Source organism: Dipodomys spectabilis, unplaced genomic scaffold (genome assembly GCF_019054845.1).
Source record: "Dipodomys spectabilis isolate Male_0828 unplaced genomic scaffold, ASM1905484v1 ptg000066l, whole genome shotgun sequence".
Taxonomy (NCBI): domain Eukaryota; kingdom Metazoa; phylum Chordata; class Mammalia; order Rodentia; family Heteromyidae; genus Dipodomys; species Dipodomys spectabilis.
Window position 1 is genome coordinate 12,382,110 of NW_024870743.1, and position 19,734 is coordinate 12,401,843.

General features: G+C 46.4%; 1 protein-coding gene across 1 annotated transcript; it reads left to right on the forward strand.

Moving 5' to 3' along the window:
- The first annotated feature begins 636 nt into the window (after positions 1-636).
- Positions 637-7,817, forward strand: LOC122108799 (b(0,+)-type amino acid transporter 1-like). The gene is made up of 6 exons (XM_042680781.1): positions 637-1,422; positions 3,936-4,069; positions 4,250-4,379; positions 4,749-4,873; positions 6,485-6,572; positions 7,587-7,817. Exons 1-6 carry the CDS (start codon positions 667-669, stop codon positions 7,815-7,817), a joined length of 1,464 nt encoding a protein of 487 aa, XP_042536715.1. The 5' UTR covers positions 637-666.
- Positions 7,818-19,734: the final 11,917 nt, after the last annotated feature.

Sequence of the window (19,734 nt, forward strand, 5' to 3'; positions counted from 1 at the left end):
AAACTTTTCTTGCCCCCTTCCCTTAAACAGCGGTCCCAGATCTCTTCCTTTCAAATAGGTAGAATTACAGAATTACAGGCTTGAGCCAGCGGGCCTGGCTGGGTCCTTTTCTTTTGATCATCTTGGCTCTTCCTTGAGGCAAGGTTCATGCAGTTTTCATTCCAGGCTGTCTGCACTAGGATCTTTGTTTTCTGGTACAGTCTGGAGGAAAATTGCTGTAAAGATCTCCTAGGCTTCTCATTTGTGCAGCTGCTTCGCACTCATCCATCCCTCATCCCCTAAGAATTGCCGTGGAACTGGGCAACAGCTGTTTATTTTTCATTTCCTTCTTTCTTCCTTTTATTCTTTCGTGATGCTAGGAGGTGAAACCTAGGGCTTTGCACGTGCTAGGCCCGGGCTCAATCACAGCATTGTATACCTCAGGCTTTGAAAACTGTTCTCTCCTGACCGTTCTCTGAGCATCTGCCGCCTGTCTGTGCCAGGGTCTGAGCTGGGCAGATGGGAGCTTGATCGGCTCCTTTTAGACCACACCCTAGGTCCTTGACCACTGGCTCGGATTCTTCCAACGCTGTAATTATTAACTCCTCAGCTAGCTCGCAGACAATAGCTATAAAAGCCGGTGCTTCTCACATCTAACCAGAGACAGTGTCCGTTGGGAGTACCAAGATGAGAAGTAAGGAGTGGGGTGGCAATGAGAGGGTGCGGGCACAAGAGCCAGGTGATGGGACACCAGGACTGACCATGAGGAGGGAGATCGGGCTGTGGAGTGCCGTGTCTTTCAGTGCTGGCTGTATGATCGGCTCTGGCATCTTCATGTCACCACAGGGGGTCTTGGTTCACATGGGCAGCCCAGGAGGCAGTCTTGTGGTGTGGGCAGTCTGTGGTCTCCTGACCATGCTGGGTGCCTTGTGCTTTGCTGAGATGGGGGCTGTGATTCCCGAATCCGGAGGAGAATATGCCTATATCTTACGGACCTTTGGCTCTTTGCCAGGCTTCCTGGTAGCCTACACTTATGTGCTAGTGGGGAGACCAGCCGCCATCGCTGCTGGCTCTCTGAGTTTTGCTGAGTATACCCTAGCTCCCTTCTACTCTGGCTGCACCTCACTGCCCCAGGTCGCAGTCAAGAGCGCGGCTGCCTCCTGCATCCTGATGCTAATGCTGGTCAACATGTGGAGCTCTCGGCTGGCCACTGTCCTGATGAATGTGTGCACAGCTGCCAAGGTGTTCTCGTTGCTGGTCATCGTGGTAGGTGGGGCTGTGGTGCTGGGCCAAGGTCATGGCCGAACTGAAGTTTTCCTGTCTGCCTTCCAAAACACAACACTGCAGGCAGGGAGCATCGGCATGGCTTTCTACCAGGGACTGTGGTCCTTTGAAGGTTGGGGAAGCATCAACTTTGTGACAGAGGAACTAAAGAACCCAAAGGTAAGTCCAGTATACTGCTCCAGGGGTAGATCTCTGTAGCATCTCCAGTTACTGAAGTGCCAATGATCCAGATTTGGGGGTGACTGAGACCATGAGCAAGCTAGTTGGAAACATGGGTTCCCTGCCTGTACTCAAAGGACTTGAATGCCAGCCCACCTTTTAGGTGAGTTTCATGAAGCCTCTCTTCTCAGGAAAGAAATGAACTCTATGGCATCACCTCTGGTTTCCTCCTTCTCAAATAGGTACTATTAACTCCATTTTCCACACGCAGAGAGTAAAGTTTGGAGAGGGGAAATTATTTTGAATTTGTATTGTCCACAGTGGTCAGGATTAATGGCTCTGCTAGACATCTGGCATTTTCTCTACAGAGCATTGCTATAGACACTTAATTCCGTTGCTAAAGCCTGGGGGCTACTTGTAGACACAACCTACTTCAGAACAAAGGAATAAGCCAGTCCTTCCTCCCATCAGTCTAGGGGTGACCAGTCATCATCATCCTGCGGGAACAGAGCAGCTTAGGACTCCACTAGAGCATGTTTTGTGACTATGGATATTAAGTTTTTGCTATGAGTGTATTTGCTTAGGATATTGTTGTTTGTGATGATGATGATGATGTTGATTTCTCCCTTGCAGGAACTCAAATTCTCAGGGAAAGAAGACTGTAAATCTTTTCCTCTATGTCCCCTGGACTGATTTAGGGCTTATTATAGCTGAGTCTTGGCAAAGGCTCCCTGGAGGATGGTTGGGGAGAAGTTAGGAGAATAGTGACTTAGAAACTGAAGCCCAAGAGTAGAAAGAGAGCCAGCTGTCCAGGGACTTCGTTTTTATTTTAGCATATAATTCTTTGTGCTTCAGCTATTTGTGTAGAAAATCCACCATCATAATAGCTGGGGTACCAGTGGTAAAAATCACTCATAGCAGATGGCTTGGGCTGAGTACAGGAAGCAACTCTATGGCTGCCAGTGAATGGTTAGAGTGTGCTCAGGTTGGCTTTGGCATTGCAGAGCAGAAACAAAGGCTCCTTCAACTTGCAGTGCTCGAATCTCTGCCTCTCTGAATCTGGGCCCTGGCCTTGGAGTTAGGCCAGAGAAAGGATGGCGTGGGCGTGGGGAGGGTGTTAAAAATAAAGGAGACAGGGGCTAGGAAGGTGGCTCAGTGGTAGAGTGCTTGCCTTGCATGCCTGAGGCCCTGGGTTCGATTCCTCAGCACCACATAAGCAAAAAGAAAAAAGCTGGAAGTGGCTCTGTGGCTCAAGTGGAAGAGCGCTAGCCTTGAGCTGAAGAGCTGAGGGACAGTGCCCAGGCCCCACGACCGGACCCCCTAAAAAAAATAAAGGAGACAAAATTCAGTGCTTACAGTGAGGATCAGCAAAGTTTTCCTATAAAGGATCTGAGAGTTAAGATTTTAGGACCCATAGGCTATTGACATCTATCACAGTGACTCAACTCTGTTGTAGTAGCATGAAAGCTGCCAGGTGAACAAAGGAGGGCAGGTGTGTTCCAATAGAACTTCATTGACAAAAAAGCAGGTGGCAGGCTTGATTTGGTCCACAGCTACAGTTTTCTGGTCCCTACTGGATCCAGAATATTTCTGATGAAGATGGGTCTGTATCAAAGCATATCCTAAGGTAATTCTCTGAATACCAGCATTTGAGATTCTGCATTAACTTAGCTCTCCAAAGTATGCATGAGGAGCATCTTTGATCATTTCATACTTTTGCTTCCAAGAAACCATGAAACCTTTGGCAAACCAGGGTCAGGGTTATGGGCAGATTCCCTGGGCTTTAAGTGGAGAACTAAGAACCGCAAGAGTGAAATCAGAAACTCTCACTGCTCTTGTGGTGTTTTGGCTAGATTCCAGTTCATGGTATAGCTTGGGGCTCTGCTGATTTTTTTAATAGATGCTTATTGGTAGGAGGGCTGCCCAAGGAGGTCAAGTTCAAAAGTATACCAGGCTCTTTGCCCCTGAATAAGTGTGGGGCTGGGTCATATATGCTGAGTGCTTACCTTGCCAAGGGCATCCTGCAGGGAGGCCTGTGAGGGGATAACCTTTGCTACTTGGCTACAGGTCATCTCACCTAGGCCTAGCCAGAGCCAGTTTGCTACTGAATAGCAGACAAATGAGATCTTCAACTTTTCTGTTTCTGTTTCTCTGATCTCTTGGTTGCCCCTACAAGGAATTCCTGTCTTTCCCCTCCATCTAAATCCCTTCTACTCTTCAAGGAGAACCTAGTTGAAGTTGTACCTTCTCCTGGGAGTTTTCATGATCACTCATCTTTCCTTCCCACCAGGTCAGATCCTTTATACCTGTGCTGCTCTGATTCTGGTTCTTGCCCTGTGAAGTCTCCCAGCTCATTTGCCTGAATGCATGTCCATGTTGTGTTAATCACAAACTCATGTAGGAGGGACAGGAAGGGCTCCTGGAAATCCTCATCACCAGCACAGTGCCAGTAATTTTGGGGGGCCTAGATTGACCTTACTGGCTAACATGTGTTCCCCTCTCAAACCCTGCAGCGAAACCTGTTGTGGGCAGTGATGATCGCCATTCCTATGGTCACCAGCTTGTACCTCTTGGTCAATATCAGTTACCTGCTGGTGCTTTCGCCCAGTGAGATCCTCTCCTCTAAGGCGATGGCTGTGGTCTGGGGGTGAGTGCATCCTGAAGTATGTCCTGGGGCACTAGACATTCTGCATGGGGAAAGGTGGCGCTCTGTGTATTTGAACTTGCCTTTGAATGCAATGCTTGCTCCATTTCCAAGGACAGAGGGCCTTGTGGCTATCGTCTAGTTCTTTTAGAGTTCCTTCCCTTGATCTTTCTGCATTCACAGGAAACAGGTTCTGGGGTCCTGGGCCTGGCTGATGCCTGTAGCTGTTGCCCTTTCGACATTTGGTTCTGTCAATGGGACATTCTTCAGTGGCAGTCGTGTGTGCTTCGCAGCTGCAAGAGAGGGCCATATGGTGAGAGATGGGGCTCATGGCCAGGCCTGGTGGGGTGGGGGCTATGCTTCCTATTTTCTGAACCTAGCAATTAGCCTATAGAAAGACTTCCCTCATAAGGCATGAACTCTGTTCTTCTGAGAGTCTGATGTGAGCATTCCACCCTTCTCAGCTTCACCTCCAGGTATCAGGGTGATTATGGCCCTGGGTCACGTGGGGCAGAGGGTGATAAGAGTACAGACACCCTTGTCCTGGCATCTGGTCAACTAGGTGAGCCACAGAGACCGACAACCCAGAAACCGTGGTGTGACTATTATCTTGGGCACACCGGGGAGACATTCCTTCTAGGGGTTCCTCTGGGGACTCCCCAACACCTGCTCTGCTTTCCAGCCCCATCTGCTGTCCATGCTTCATGTGTATCACCTGACACCTGCTCCAGCCCTGATGTTCACCGCAGTTGTGGCCTTGATCTTGATCATCCCAGGAGAATTCAGCACAATAGTGAACCTCTTGAGGCAAGTGAGACTTGTGCTAGGCTGGGGCATTGGGTCATGGGCGTCTGTGTACCTATATAGTCCTGTAGGCACCTTGCACACACATGCACAGATGCTCTTTTGGGGCCTTCACATCTACCCACTTGCACTTATACACATACATATGAACACATGTGTAATACCTCTTGAGCTCTGAGTATACACACCCACACGTGCATGTGTATAAACATATATGCCCACTTCTGGAAGCATCGTGTCAGTAGGGTAGCAACACATTTCAGACATTCTTTTTGAGTCATGTTTCCAAAATTAAATGTGGCTCTTTCTCTTTCTTTCTCTGTTTCCCCAAATTCAATAGGACAGATTTTTTTAAAACCAAAAATAGTCAAAGGCTTCTGTTGTCAATGTTATTATTTTTCTTCTTTCTTGGTCCTTTATTATGTGGAAGTGTATTCAGGCATTATTAACACTCCTTGGAGCCCTTGGCATGGTATGACTTTTCCCCCTTTGCAGTCTGGGTCTGTAGTCTGGATTTGGTTCTAGTGTACTATCTGTTGAGCTCGGTTCACCCATGCCAGCCTATGTTGACCTAGCTAGTGAATGCATCAAAATCGGGAGATGGTCTGACCCCCTTTTACTATTTTTCTCAAAATGGAAATCACAGGCTTAATCACAGAAAAAAAGGTCACTAGCTTTTTTTTAAAGCTCATTTGAAGAGGGTTGACAGGCAGATTCTTTTTAAAAATATTTTTATTGTTTTCTACAAAGGTAATATAGAGGGGCTGCAGTTACGTAAGTCAGGTAAAGAGTACATTTCTTTTTGGACAACACCATCCTTTTCCTTATTCTCTCACAGTTTTTCCCTGCCAGCCCCACTCACAAATGGGATAGTTCATTTTCAACATAGTGTCCAGTGAGTACCACTGCTGCGTTTGTTCACCCTTTGTCCGTCTCTGTGGACAGGCAGATTCTTAAACCAGCAAGCAAGCCTAATGGGTGCAGAGGGAGATCTGGCAATAATTCAGGCATGGCATGTTCCCTTCCTTTGTTGTCTAATTAATCTGGAACAGAACATACTGTGCTTGGCCTGGCTCTTTTAAGAACAGTAAGTAACAGACATGCTTTTTCCTCCTTTCATCTTTTCCCCATGAAAAAGAATAATATCAAGTCCATAGTGAGCATGGGAGGGTGGTGTCTTTGGGTGGAGACTGAGGAAAGGGACTGAGAATATCCTAGCACAGAGCAAGAATCCTAGGAAAAGCCATTCCAACTAGGAACCAATGCTTCCTCAAGAGGTAGCTTGGTTTTGACCTCCAGACATTGCTTGGTCTAGACTCTGCTTCCATGCTTAGATGGAGTTTTTATTAGACTAACAGCAGACACTCAACTGTAGACACTGAAGAGGGCAGAGGTGAGGATTTGGTGGGCTGCTTAGTGGTTCATATGTCATGTCATCAACCCTAAGTGCAAAGATAGGCTGGGAGTGGCGGGGAGGGGCACTCTGCTACAAATGGGCCAATCTCTGCAGAGAACACCAGCTTCCAAGAAGCACAAACATTCCTTCCACTCTTGGGGTCCTCTCTCCAAATCCATCCAGAGAGTGCTTGATCTATTCTTTACTTTTCCTTGTAGCTTCATATCCTGGATCATCTATGGAACCACCATTAGCTGTCTCTTGTACTTGAGGATAAAGACAAAGAATCTTTCCCGAACTTACAAGGTATAGACATTGGGGGTGGGGGTGAGAGTGTGCGAGCGAGCAAGAGAGAGAGAGAGAGAGAGAGAATGTACATGCCTGTGTGTGTGCCAGTTCTGAGACTTGAATTTAGAGCTTGGGTGCTGTCCTTGAGCATTTTTGTTCTAGGCTGGTGCTCTACCACTTGAGCCACAGCTTTATTTTGAGTTTTTGGTGGTTAACTGGAGATAAGAGTCTCATGGTCTTTCCTACTTAGGCTGGATTCAAATTGAGATCCTCAAATCTCAACCTCCTGAGAAGTGAAGATTACCAGAGAGCATTGGATTTTTTTCACCCTCGGCTACTATATGAGGAAACTTTTTGGACTACAGTCTCAAAAGCCCAGAGAAAGAACATAGGGGGAAAGACAGGTACTGGTGGCTACATGCCTGTATTCCTAGCTACTCAGGAGGCTGAGAGCTGAGGATCTCTGTTCAAAGCCAGCCCAGGCAGGAAAGTCCATGAGATTCTTATCTGCAATTAACCACCAAAAAAGTGGAAATGGAACTGTGGCTCAAGAGGATAGAGCACCAGCATTGGGCAAAAAAGCTCAGGGACACTGCCCAGGCTTTAAGTTCAAGCCCCATGACTGGCAAAGAAAAAACAAACAAAAGAATATAAATGAATAGCACTACTATTATATTTGGCTTTCTTTTTCTTATTTGCTGTTGGGGTGGATGAAGGACATCTAATCACAAAACATAGTTCTACTTGCTGTGGAGCTGATCATTTCTCCTTTGGAGGGCCCTAGTGGAGAACAATAGGGGACAAATACAGGGGCTATGCACTTTTATTCACTTAGCAGAGATGCTCACACTGATCCCCACGCCTTTGCTTCCTGAGGAGTTCTCAGCCCAGAAGTTAACTCCATTGGCCCAGTCAAGGTACCCTGGCAGAGAGGAGCTGATGGTGGATGTAGGCAGCAGGAAGCAGAAAGGAGCAGCAGAAACTCCCTTTACACGTATGTCAGTAGCCAAATGCTCACTCTGCCCACTGCAGGTTCCCACCGCCATCCCTGTCATCATGCTTCTGGCTTCTCTATTCCTGGTGCTGGCACCCATCATCGACCATCCCCAGATGGAGTTGTTGTATATCTTCCTGTTCCTGCTCAGTGGTATCCCGGTGTATTTCCTGCTTATCTACTTCCAGTGCCAGCCCAAGTGTTTGCAGGAGACCACCTTGCATCTCCAGCTGCTTTTTGAAGTTGCTCCGACCACAAAAGATTGCTGATTCAGCCGGGCGCCAGTGGCTCATGCCTGTCTGTAATACTAGCTACTGAGGAGGCTGAGATCTGAGGATCGCAGTTCAAAGCCAGCTGGGGCAAGGAAAGTCTGTGAGACTCTTATCTCCAGAAAACCGGAAGTGGCGCTGTGGCTTAAGCGGTAGAGTGCTTACCTTGAGCTGAAGAGCTGAGGGACAGCGCCCAGGCCCAGAGTTCAAGCTCCATGACCGACCCAAAAAAAAAAAAAAAAGATTACTGATTGGAGGACCGGACAGATTCTACACTGCCTTCTTTACAGCAAATGGCCTTTCTTTACCCAAATGGCCTTGCCAGGTTCTCAGTTGGTTGACTGGGCATAACTCTAGTAAATTCTTAAGTGTGGTAGCATAGTTGTTGTGGGGCTGTGGGTTATTCACCAGGACAGCATCCACTTTCTTTAAGACTCACTCCTTCATTCCGGCTCGTGCCTGATACTTGACTCTGAGTATAAACAGCCATTTATTTGGTCATGATTTGTCACCTAGGTGGCCACCGTGGAATAAGTTTACTTTCTGAGGTTTTGGAATGAGAATTCTATCTAGTCTAGGTTGTCTGAGCTGAAGAACTTCACATCTTGGGTGTTTTTGTTTTTTGTTTTTGCCGGTCCTGGGACTTGAATTCAGGGCCTGAGTGCTGTCTCTGAGATTCTTTTGCTCAAGGCTAGTGCTCCATCACGAGCCACAGCACCACTTCTGGCTTTTTCTGAGTGGTTTATTGGAAACAAGAATCTCACAGACTTTTTTTGCTGGGGCTAGCTTCCAACTGTGATCTTCAAATCTCAGCCTCCTGAGCAGCTAGGATTACAGGTGTAAGCTACCAGTACCAGGCAAATTTTAGGATTTATCTGGGGCCATTTCCCATCATGTGGGCGGAGAAGTAAAAAAAGCCATTGTGGTAAGAAGAAAGAAGTAGATATACAAAGTGATGTGCTGAGCAGTTATGTAAGCCTGAAGATTTTGGATATTTGGAGCATGGATTTCACAGGGTAGCAACCTTTTTCCTGACAGCTGTCTATTTCCGATCCCTGTCCTATGGTCAAAATAGCATATGATGGTCCTTCTAGATTTCCTTCGTTTGTTCATTCCTTCCTTCCCTTCTTCCCTCTGTTTCTCTCTCCCTCTCTCTCCCTCTCCCCCTTCCTTCTTTCCACCCTCCTTTCTTACCTCCTTCCCTCCTTCCTATCACTCCCTTCCTCACTCTCTTCCTCATTTCCTGCCTTTCCTTTCCTTTTTCTTCTTTTTGCAGTGCCAAGGCTTGAAACCAGGGCCTCACACATGCTGGACAAGTACTCTGCCACCAAGATACATCCTTAGCCATTTTCTGCTTTTTCCATTTTCTGAGGCAGCATGGTTATTCCAAAAATTATAATAAACTTTTCATACTGGCTCAGATGAGTTTGAATGAGTGCTTATTTCTTACAGCTAGAGAAGCTGTGACCCTGGCAAGCCTTCTTTTTAGGAAGACAGGATACTTTAGTTAAGGCTTGAAGCTTCCTATTTGGTTGAACCAGAGACCTGTGCCTGGAAGCTACTCACTTTGAGTAAAAAAAGACAGATAGTCACATTTCTAGAGGAAATGATGAAGAGCTAGAACAGCCCCTAAAAGGCTAATGTGGTTATAAGACTAAGCAGAGATGAGGGGACAGATACACCTAGCTATTGTGGGGATAATGGGGTCTGGGGAGTGGGGAGGAATGACAGGATGCCTAGAAGGAGGCTGGGGGTGCAGTTCTTTTGTACATCTGGAGAGGAGACTCAAAAGAAGGGGACAGAGAACACTCTTCAGCTGCCTTAATCCTGAAAACTGAGTCTAGACAGCTTGTGTGTGACTTTGATTTTGGTATGGACAATTCTATAACCAATTTAGGACACCTTCCACAAGTTTGTGTGCCCACATCAAACAACTCTATACTTCTCTGACAATAATCAGAAATTCCAACAATAAGGCTAGGCATTGTGGTACATGCCTGTACTAACAGCTACTTCCAGGGCAGAGATGCAGAGGATCAGTTTGTAACTAGCTGGGCAATAAGTATGTGAGTCCCTAGCTCAATCAATAAGCCAAGTGTGGTGGGATGTGTCTTTTGTCCCAGGCCATAGGTAGGAGGATCTGTCTGAAGCTGGCCCCAGGAAAAAAAAAATACAAGATCCTACTTGAAAAATAACTGAAGCACAAAAAGGGATGGAAGCATGGCTTAAGTGGGAGAATGCTTGCCTAACAAGGGTGAAGAACTGAGTTTAAACCCTCGTCCGAGGGGCTGGGAAGGTGGCTCAGTGGTAGAGCGCTTGCCTTGCATGCATGAGGCCCTGGGTTAAATTCCTCAGCACCACATACGCAAAAAAGAAAGAAGCTGGAAGTGGTGCTGTGGCTCAAGTGGTAGAGTGCTAGCCTTGAGCTGAAGAGCTGAGGGACAGCGCCCAGGCCCAGAGTTCAAGCCCCACGACTGAACCCCCCCCCCAAAAAAAAATAGAAAAACCCTCATCCGAAAGCCAAACCAAAATAAAATGAAAACAAAAACAAAAACCTGGAAACCACTATCAAACAATTCAGTTCAATTCTGACACTGTCTGTAGTTAGCCTAGACACCACAGGTTTAAGGGCTCAGTCTCACAAGACTGCCCTCACTGTAGACACCGGACATAAGCACTGGGCTCCCAGGCTGCCCACATTTTCTCTCTGGTGTGGCCACAAAGCTGTGGGTTCCCACAGCAGCTCCCTCTGGGTTTGATAATTTGCTAAAATGATTCACAGGACTCCAGGAGTCCAGTTTAATATAAAAGGATTCAACTCAAGAACAGTCTGACAGGATAAGGTCTTCAAGGAGTGATGGAGCTTTCTAGTCTCCCTCCCAGTTCCCAATCTTCTCAGTTCTTCTATGTGGTCACAAACCTGGAAGCTTGCTCTCTCAGTCCTGTCGTTTAAGGCTTCTTACTGGAGATTTCACTGGGCAGGTAGGATTATTCAAAGCCTTGCTATTGGTGCCTGAACTCAATGTCCAGACCCTCTCCCCTCCCCAGCGATGTGATAGGTGTGCATGCAGGAAATGGTTTTATGGGGAGATATAAAGTGAGGAGGGGGAGTGCTGTAAGCGCTCACCCTCTCATCTTGACTTCTCCTTTCCGGCAATGCTGAGCACCCAGTCCTGAAGCTCTTAAGGGTCCCAGACACCTGTCCTTTCATCGGCATATAAAACACATGCTGGTTTTTTTTTTCACTCCAGGGATTCCAAGGATTTCTGGCCTGGTGTGTCAGTAACTGGGGACAATCACCAAATAATTATTTTCTGCCCTAACACAGTTGTGAACTATGAACTCTTGATTAGCCCTGTTCCCGAGGACACTGCTCCCAGTGAAATTCTAGGAAAATTCTTGAATCCCTTCTCCCCACAGTGGGACAGCCTGCTTTAGAGAGAGGCTGGTCCTAGCCAGCTCCTTGTTCGAGACAATGATGTAGGCTGAAAGTCCACCCCAAAAGGTTGGTCCCTCCAGCAGGAATGAGTCCTTTTCTCTTTTGGGCCCCAGCCAAAATGTGTCTGTGTTTCTTGTGAGCCTTGGTGGGTCTGCATGCTGGTTGTGGATTCTATTCATATTGGTGAGGATATGGGTTCCTTTGTGCTCTGGAGCCCTTGCTGACTAATAATGGTTATTGAATTAAAATATTGAAAGTATTTGTAGAATAAGGGAATGAATTACATCTATCTATCTATCTATCTATCTATCTATCTATCTATCTATCTATCTATGGATATGCACACATGTCCATCATTCCCAGAGCCTCAGCTCCAGGGCCTTGTCTGGAGATGTTTCCTAAGAATATATTTGAGGGCTGGGAAGGTGGCTCAGTGGTAGAGTGCTTGCCTTGTATGCATGAGGCCCTGGGTTCGATTCCTCAGCACTACATAAGCAGAAAAAGCCAGAAGTGGCTCTGTGGCTCAAGGGGTAGAGCGCTAGCCTTGAGCTGAAGAGCTGAGGGACAGCGCCCAGGTCTAGAGTTCAGGTCCCATGACCAGCAGAAAAAAGAATATTTCAATTTTCAGGGCTAGGAATGTAGCTTAGTGGCAGAGTGCTTGCCTAGCATGCATGAAGTTGTGGCTTTGATTCTTCAGTACCACACAAACACAAAAAGCCAGAAGTGATGCTGTGGCTTAAGGGGTAGAGTGCTAACCTTGAGCAAAAGAAGCTCAGGGACAGCGCCGAGGCCCTGAGTTCAAGCCCTAGGACTGGAAAATATGTATGTATGTATATATATATATAGAGAGAGAGAGAGAGAGAGAGAAAGAGAGAGAGAAAGAGAGAGAGAGAGAGAAAATATTCAATTTTAAAAATTATTGTTATTAAGGAGTTGTGCAAAAAGCTTACAGTTCTATACATCAGGTTATGTGTACAGTGGTTCTTGGACATTGTCACCCCCTTCTTCATTTTCTCCTGTTTCAGTTTTGTTCTATTTTTTATTTCTTCCTTTTTTCCCTTTCTTTTTCTGTTCCTTTCCTTTTATTTTCTTCCTCCTTCCCACCTTTCCTCCCTTTCTCCTTCTCATCCTGTCTACTTCTTATTTTCCTTCATTTTTTGGGACTTACTGTGAACTCATGGTCCACCTTCCTCAGCTTCTCAAGTGCTGGGATCACAGGTATGAGCCACCACTTCTGGCTACACCTTCAGTCTCAGGCAACATTCCTCTACTTGATCATAGCTCTGGCCATAGTCTGGGCAGCTGGACCAGGCCTAGGCTGCAGCCTGTCATATCCCCTAGTCAGATGGGCTCAATCTCCCATTCTTCTCATATCAACAGCCTTTTGGCTCTCAGGCTGGCTGTAATGGTAGAGGCAAGTTCCCCAAACGTGCTCTAGGAGGGCCATTTGCTACTCCTTGTTGCTACCCAGCAAACCTCCCTTGAGATGCCATTCTGTCTCGGGCCCCCTTAGGGGTTCTCAGATGGTTAGTGGGGTATTTGTCTCAGATTGGAGTCAGACTTCTCAATGAATCAGTACATGAAACTGTCTTGCTTCAAGTCAAAGTCATGATTTCTTTCCCTCACCTCTGTATCTCTTGCTGATCCTAGGGCTTGAACTTTGGGCCTGGGTTCTGTCTCTGACTTCTTTTATTCAAGATTAGTGCTCTATCACTTGAGCCATAGCATCACTTTCAGATTTTTCTGAGTAGTTCATTGGAGATAAGAGTCTCACAGACTTTCCTGTCCTGGTTGGCTTGGAACCTCAATCCTCAGAGCTCAGCCTTCTGAGCAGGTAAATTACAGGTGTAAGCTATTGGCACCCAGCATGAATGCATCTCTTAAGATAATTTCTATAAGATAGGGAATGGCACAGAAACTCACAGTCCTGGCTTTTAGACTTAAAAAAAAACAAACCAAAAAAAACAGCAAAGTAAATCCTGGGGTTAAAGGTCAGAAATTCTTCCAGTATCTGGGACAAGTATAAACTCCTGTCTCCTGAAGTAGAGCAGTGTTCTTGCATCCTGGGCCTGGCCTGCTAGGATCTGGAAACTTCTGTTGGGGGAGAAGCCTCGTTATTCTCAGCTACAAGCATTCAATTCTTTCTTTTTGCTTGTGTTCACTGTCGTCTGCTGAGGAGTGAGAATGGAAGATCCGCCTTTCTAGGTCTCAGGGATTGGTCCACATAAATTAAAGTTATAGTTGACATTTCAAAAGTTCTGTGGAATAGAAATGAAAATTTCATGTTCCATTTGAGGAGCAGTCAGATCTCTTGCTTCCTTCCAGAAAGTTCCTGTACACACACAAGCAAGCCCTGATGGAGAAAGTCCATTGCTGCTGTGCTCACAGAGGACAGAGGATCTCATGATCTGATGAGTCCCATCTATTAGAGAGAAGTCAGTTTTCCCTTCATGATTCCTTCCCTAGACCAGGATGCAAGTCTCTGCAGTGGCCCTCACTAGTGTGGGCACCTTAGACTTTCACTTGAATGTGCCTAGATTGCTTTTCCTGCCCCCAGTTAGATATGACTCGTATTGGTTAATAAAAGGTGGCTTGAAAGAAGCTGAAGGTTCCAGGGCTAGGCCATAGCTCCCTACAGTCCATTTCTCTCTGCTTCAGTGTGGAAATATTCTGATGACTGCTTCATTATTTGAGTCCTGGTGTGAGAACAGCATGGAGCAGGTCCTGGTCTAATAACAACCATATGCTCAGCTAACTTTATATGGGCATGTACTGTGAGAAAAAAAAATTAGCCTATGATGCAATAAAAAATGTATTTTTTCATCTTTGTCCTCAGTTCTGGGCTCAAAGCTTCTGTAACCCCGTAGCTCCCTGAGTGGCTGGGGTGACCGGGCCCCTTCAGCCAGACTCCAGTTTATGCCAGTGAGATGGTTTTGGGAGGGTTGGTTGTCTGAAAAGCCAACCTGTGATTAGAGGATTAAATGCTTCAATCCCACCCTGAACCTGTGAGGATTAGGGAACTGGGTTCAATTACCAGTGGATAATGATGTAATCAAGCAAGCATGCCTACAAAATGCAAACTCCATAAAAACCCTAACTGAAGGGGTTTGGAGGGCTTCTGCACTTCCTGTCTGCCTATTGTCTATTCTCCCCTCCTCCTCTCCCCCTCTCCCTTCCCCCTCCCTCCTCCTCTTTCTCCTCCTCCTTCTCCTCTTCCTAATTCTTCTTCTCCTCCAACCTGAAAGTATTGACACTTCTGGATGTGTGACTCATGCCTGTAAGCCTAGCCACATGTGAGGTAGAAGTAGAAGGCCTACCTCTGGCAAAAGCAAGAGATCCAACTTGAAAAATTAAGTAAAAAAGGGCTGGAAGCATGACTCAAGACTCAGCACCACCAAGAAAGAAAAAGAAAGGAGAAAGAAAAACGGAAGGAGAGAAGGAAGGAAGGAAGTGTAAGGTATATTAAATAAGTAGGTTTCATTAAGTAGCCGATGAAGAGAACACCATGTGCTATTCAGGCAGGAAAAGAGGTTTATTTACTAAACCACTGCCCCAGCCATGCATAGTGGAGAAGCACGGCTGAAAAGGAAAGGGGGGCGAGGGGGGAAAGGGCCACGACTTATCTAGGCCAGGGACAGGAAGAGGTGTGGCCAGGTGAGAGAAAGGTGTGGCCACACTGGATCTGGATGTGACCTCAGGATCTAGGGCCCTCCTAAGGTCAGGTGGGAGGCTTATGATCAGAAATGGCCTAGGATATGACCTAGCAGGAGGGGAAGGTGACTGCTTCCAGGTCTGCCAGTTACCTAGGTAATAGATACTGGATGGAGGCTTAGCTAAGAGGGAGGGAGGTGTCCCTGTGCAGACCTTACAGGAAGGAGGGAAGGAAGGAAGGAGGGAAGGAAGGAAGGAGGAAAGGAAGGAAGGAAGGAGGGAAGGAAGGAAGGAGGAAAGGAAGGAAGGAAGGAGGGAAGAAAGGAAGGAAGGAAGGAAGGAAGGAAGGAAGGAAGGAAGGATTAACACTGGCTGCCTCCATTTCTCCCTTCCCAACTTTCCTTGGCCCTTCTTGTCATCCATCAGACTTCCACACCTATCCTTCTCTCTCTAAGATCCTGCCTCCCTTAGATGGTTCATCATGTCTTTCTGTCCCCTTGTCTGGCAACAGGTTGCCAGTTACCCCCCACCTAATGTAAGAAACATGCTACTGCAAGTTGTGTGTGTGTGTGTGTGTGTGTGTGTGCGTGCGTGCGTGCGTGTGTGTGTGTGTGTGTGTGTGTGTGTGTGTGTGTGTGTGTGTTAGACCTGGAGCTTCAACTCAGGGCCTGGGCGCTGTCCCTGAGCTTCTTTTGCTCTATAACTTGAGCCACCGCTCCATTTCTGTTTTTTGTTTTTTTTTTCCTTTAGTAATTTAGGAGATAAGAGTCTCACAGATTTTCCTGCCCAGGCTTGCTTCGAACCATGATCCTAAGATCTCAGCCTCCTGAGTAACTAGGATTACAGGTATAAGCCACTGGTACCTGGCTATCTGCAGAGTCTTTCTTTGTCATAATCCTTTTTTCTTGGGTTCGTACCTCTGAGTTTCACCCAGAATAGAAGTTTTTATGACCACAAATATCAGTATTTCATATGTCCTATTAGTTTTCTATCACAACTGAAACAAAACCTCAGACTGAGTGGATTAAACAGCAGAAATTTATTTTCTCACAGCCCTGGAGGTTGCAAATCTAAGACCAAGATACCCTTAGGGTTGATTTTTGGGGAGGTCTTCCCTTTTTTTCCCCTCCCCTCCCTGTATCTTCCTTCCCCTCTTTTTCTCTTTTCTTTTTGCACTTTAACAGAAAAACATTTGTATAAGCAGAAGTTAGATGTTGTTGAAGCAGAGCAAAGGCAGAGCAATAGGACATCCTTCAAGGACCTGAGGGGAGAGGCATGACCAAGCCCTGCAGTGCTTGTTCACAGGTTTCCTGTTATATCTTCCTCTTCTCAAAAACATCAGTTTTATTGAGTTTGGGCCCTAGCCTGTGACCTCATTTAGTTTTAATTCCTGTTTAAGAGTCCCATCTCCAGATAGCCAGAGTTGCAAGCTAGGGATTTTGAGGGAGCATAGGTCAAAACATGTGCCTACATGTTTCCACTGCTCCCAGACTAGTCAGAAAAGCCTTGGTGTTGGCTTGTGTGTGACCGTGACCTTGCACCTTGCAAGCTATGGCCTCTGCTAGTTCTACTTTAGCAGGCCAACTTCCCCTTTCCTCCCCTTCCCCCTCCCCCTCCCCCTCCCCCTCCCCCCCCCCCTCCTCCTCCTCCTCCTCCTTCTTCTTCCTTCAGTATGGCTGTTTCTTATGCCTGATTCTTCTGCCTGAAGCAGTCCCATGTATGGCTTTCTCAGGCTGCACAGTGTCTACTTGTTTCTCAAAATTTAGCTCACAAATTTACCTTCATTATTTTTCCTTGACTCTCACTCCTTCTCAGAGCCCTTAAGACTTGCTCTGTGCAGACATTCCTTCTCCTTCGGTTCTTAACAACATTGCAAAGATGTCTTTAACTATAATGAATTGCTTAATGCTTCTCTTCCTGTCACAAAATAGAAACATGAGCCCATGGCTCATGCCTATAATTCTAGTTCCTCAGGAGGCTGAGATCTGAGAATCACAGTTCTATGCTAGCTAGCAAACACTGGACATGAGGCTGTGGCTCAAGTGGAAGAGGGCCAGCTTTGAGCAGAAGTTAAGGGACAGTGCTCAGGCCCTGGGTCAAGCTCCAGTACTGGCATACTTTCTCTCCCTCTCCCTCTGTCTCTGTCTCTCTGTGTCTGTCTGTCTGTCTGCCTGTCTCTCTCTCTCACACACAACTAACGGCATTACTACACTTTCTGGGAATACTACCTCAAGATCACTATGAACCAAGTTGGGTCAGCTTGTTGGAGGATGAGGTGAAGGCTGTAGGGAAGGGCAGCAGGAATATTCTTGTCAACAGCCAGCACCAGCTTCTAGAGAGTGTCGAGTGAGACTCCCTCGAGCCTTCCCGACCTGCTAGTCCACCAGGTAAAACACACCCGAGCAAAAGAGCGCAGCAAAGACCAACAAAGAAATGAGAAGACCTAATCTCTTTGGGGCCATTTGTTCTCTCAGAAAGACTGACTTCTGCATGACAAACCCACTTCCCCTTTTCCTTTCAGTCATCTCTCCCACCCCCTTCCCCACTATCTTACTCAGGGTGACTCATGGAATCCAGCTTTATCACAGTTCCTGAAACACATCCAAACAGAAAGCAGATAAGATGAACAACTCCCAGCCGGGTGGGCACGTGTAGCCCTGACTGAATCTAGATGCAAGGGTAGCTTAGAGACAATGTTCTTGTTGAATGAGACCACATTTGCTCATCTAGCACATTTCATACTCCATAGATCGGCTACAATTTCTGATGCAACCTAGGACTTCTGTCATCTGAAAAGTTCCTTCCTATGACAAATATCTACTCTAGAAACTTCTTCACAGGGACAGATATGGCTATTCAATAGCAGCAGTGGTCTGCAATGGCAGTGCTCTTGATATCATCATAAAACAGAAACACCACCATACACACTTGCAAAAACCCAAATGCCCAACCAAAGGAGAATAAATAAGTATTTACAAAGTGGAATATTATACATGTAAAATTACTGAATAAAAGCTACATGTCTTGATATAGGTAAATATCAAAATAACATATGACTGAGGAAAAATATTTGGAGTGACAGACATGGAATCCTCCCAGCTACCAGGCTTTTTTTTTTTTTTTTTAACCAGTCATGGGGCCTGAACTCTGGGCCTGGGCACTGTCCCTCAGCTCTTCAGCTCAAGGCTAGCACTCTACCACTTGAGCCACAGAACCACTTCTAGCTTTTTCTGCTTATGTGGTGTCGAGGAATCGAACCCAGGGCCTCATGCATGCAAGGCAAGCACTCTACCACTGAGCCACCTTCCCAGCCCCCCAGCTACCAGGTTTTAAGAGTTCCCTTGAGATGCTCTCGCATCTAGCTACGTAGAAACCTTTGGTAGATGATGGAGGAGGAAGGGAATGGGAGCAGGGGCTGGCTCTTTGATGTCATCAAGTCTCTGGGTAGTTGATTCCATCTTCTAGATGGAAGAGATTCAGCTTTCCCCTGTCCTGCTCACAGCCACTACAAGAACCACCTCATCTCTCACTTACAAACCAGGAATAGGGTGTGAGATCACACACACACACACACACACACACACACACACACACACACACACACACACACACAGAGTTTCTTCAGTGAGACATAGCCTCTTAGTGGTAGAGTACTTGCCTTGCATACATGAGGCCCTGGGTTCGATTTCTCAGCACCATATAAGCAGAAAAAGCTGGAAGTGGTGCTGTGGTTCAAGTGGTAGGGAGCTAGCCTTGAGATAAAGAGCTGAGGGACAGTGCCCAGGCCCAGAGTTCAAGCCCCATGACTGGCAAAAAAAATAAAAAGTTGCTGAGTAGGCCTTACTGCTTATTCAGAAAGCAAACTGGACCTGTGCCTGGCATTTGGGAACTTAGGTTTAGGGGAAGCTCTTAACACGAACTGGTCAGGGTGTTGGCTGTGCCTAAGCTGTTTGTTCAAACAATGCAATTGATGTTGGACACCCGCTTTTCTTTTGGGAATCTAAAATTTGGGTACATGGCAGGAAATCAGCCCTGAATTAGTGTTCTTTAGAGACCGAAACAGTAGGAGGTATTTGTGGAGATGGGAGGATTGGAAGAAGGAGAGGAAAAGAGAGGGAGAAGAATATAAATATGTAAGTGACTGGCCAGGTCAAAGTGTGTACAAGCTGAAAATTCAGAGTTGATGTGGTAGACTTGAGTTCCAATTCTTCAGAGAAATAAACTAGAAAACTTAGTGCTTCTACGTTGCATCCTTAAAGGAGTCTCCTCTTAGGGAAATTGCTGTTTTGCTCTTAAGGTCTTCCACTGATTGAGTGAGGCCCACTAAAAATAGTAGACCGTATTTCTGCTTTACTCCAAATATATTAACTTCAAAAAAACCTTCATAGCTACATTTACACTGCTGTTAGATTAAAAAAAATCTGGGGCTGGGAAGATGGCTCAGTGGTGGAGTGCTTGCCTTGCATGCATGAGGCCCTGGGTTCGATTCCTCAGCACCACATAAGAAGAAAAAGCTGGAAGTGGTGCTGTGGCTCAAGTGGTAGAGTGCTAGCCTTGAGCTGAAGAGCTCAGGGACAGCGCCCAGGCCCTGAGTTCAGGCTCCAGGACCAACCAAAAAAAAAAAAAAATCTGATTGCCATAATCTAGCCATCCCAGCCCAGTAAGAGTTCTGGGCTTCCTTGCTTGGTGACATTTCATCTGTCATTGTAACTCAGCTATGGCAGAGGACATGCACCGAGGATTCTAAAATGGAACTATTTCCTTGTACCCAGTTCTCCTGCTCTTCAGCCTTTGCTGATTCTGCCTTTTTCCTTTGCTGATTCTGCT

Coding starts and splice junctions, on each gene's coding strand:
- LOC122108799 (XM_042680781.1), top strand. CDS start 667: ATGAGAAGTAAGGAGTGGGGTGGCAATGAGAGGGTGCGGGCACAAGAG. Junction 4,070..4,249: donor GCGATGGCTGTGGTCTGGGG/GTGAGTGCATCC, acceptor CTGCATTCACAG/GAAACAGGTTCTGGGGTCCT. Junction 6,573..7,586: donor ATCTTTCCCGAACTTACAAG/GTATAGACATTG, acceptor TGCCCACTGCAG/GTTCCCACCGCCATCCCTGT.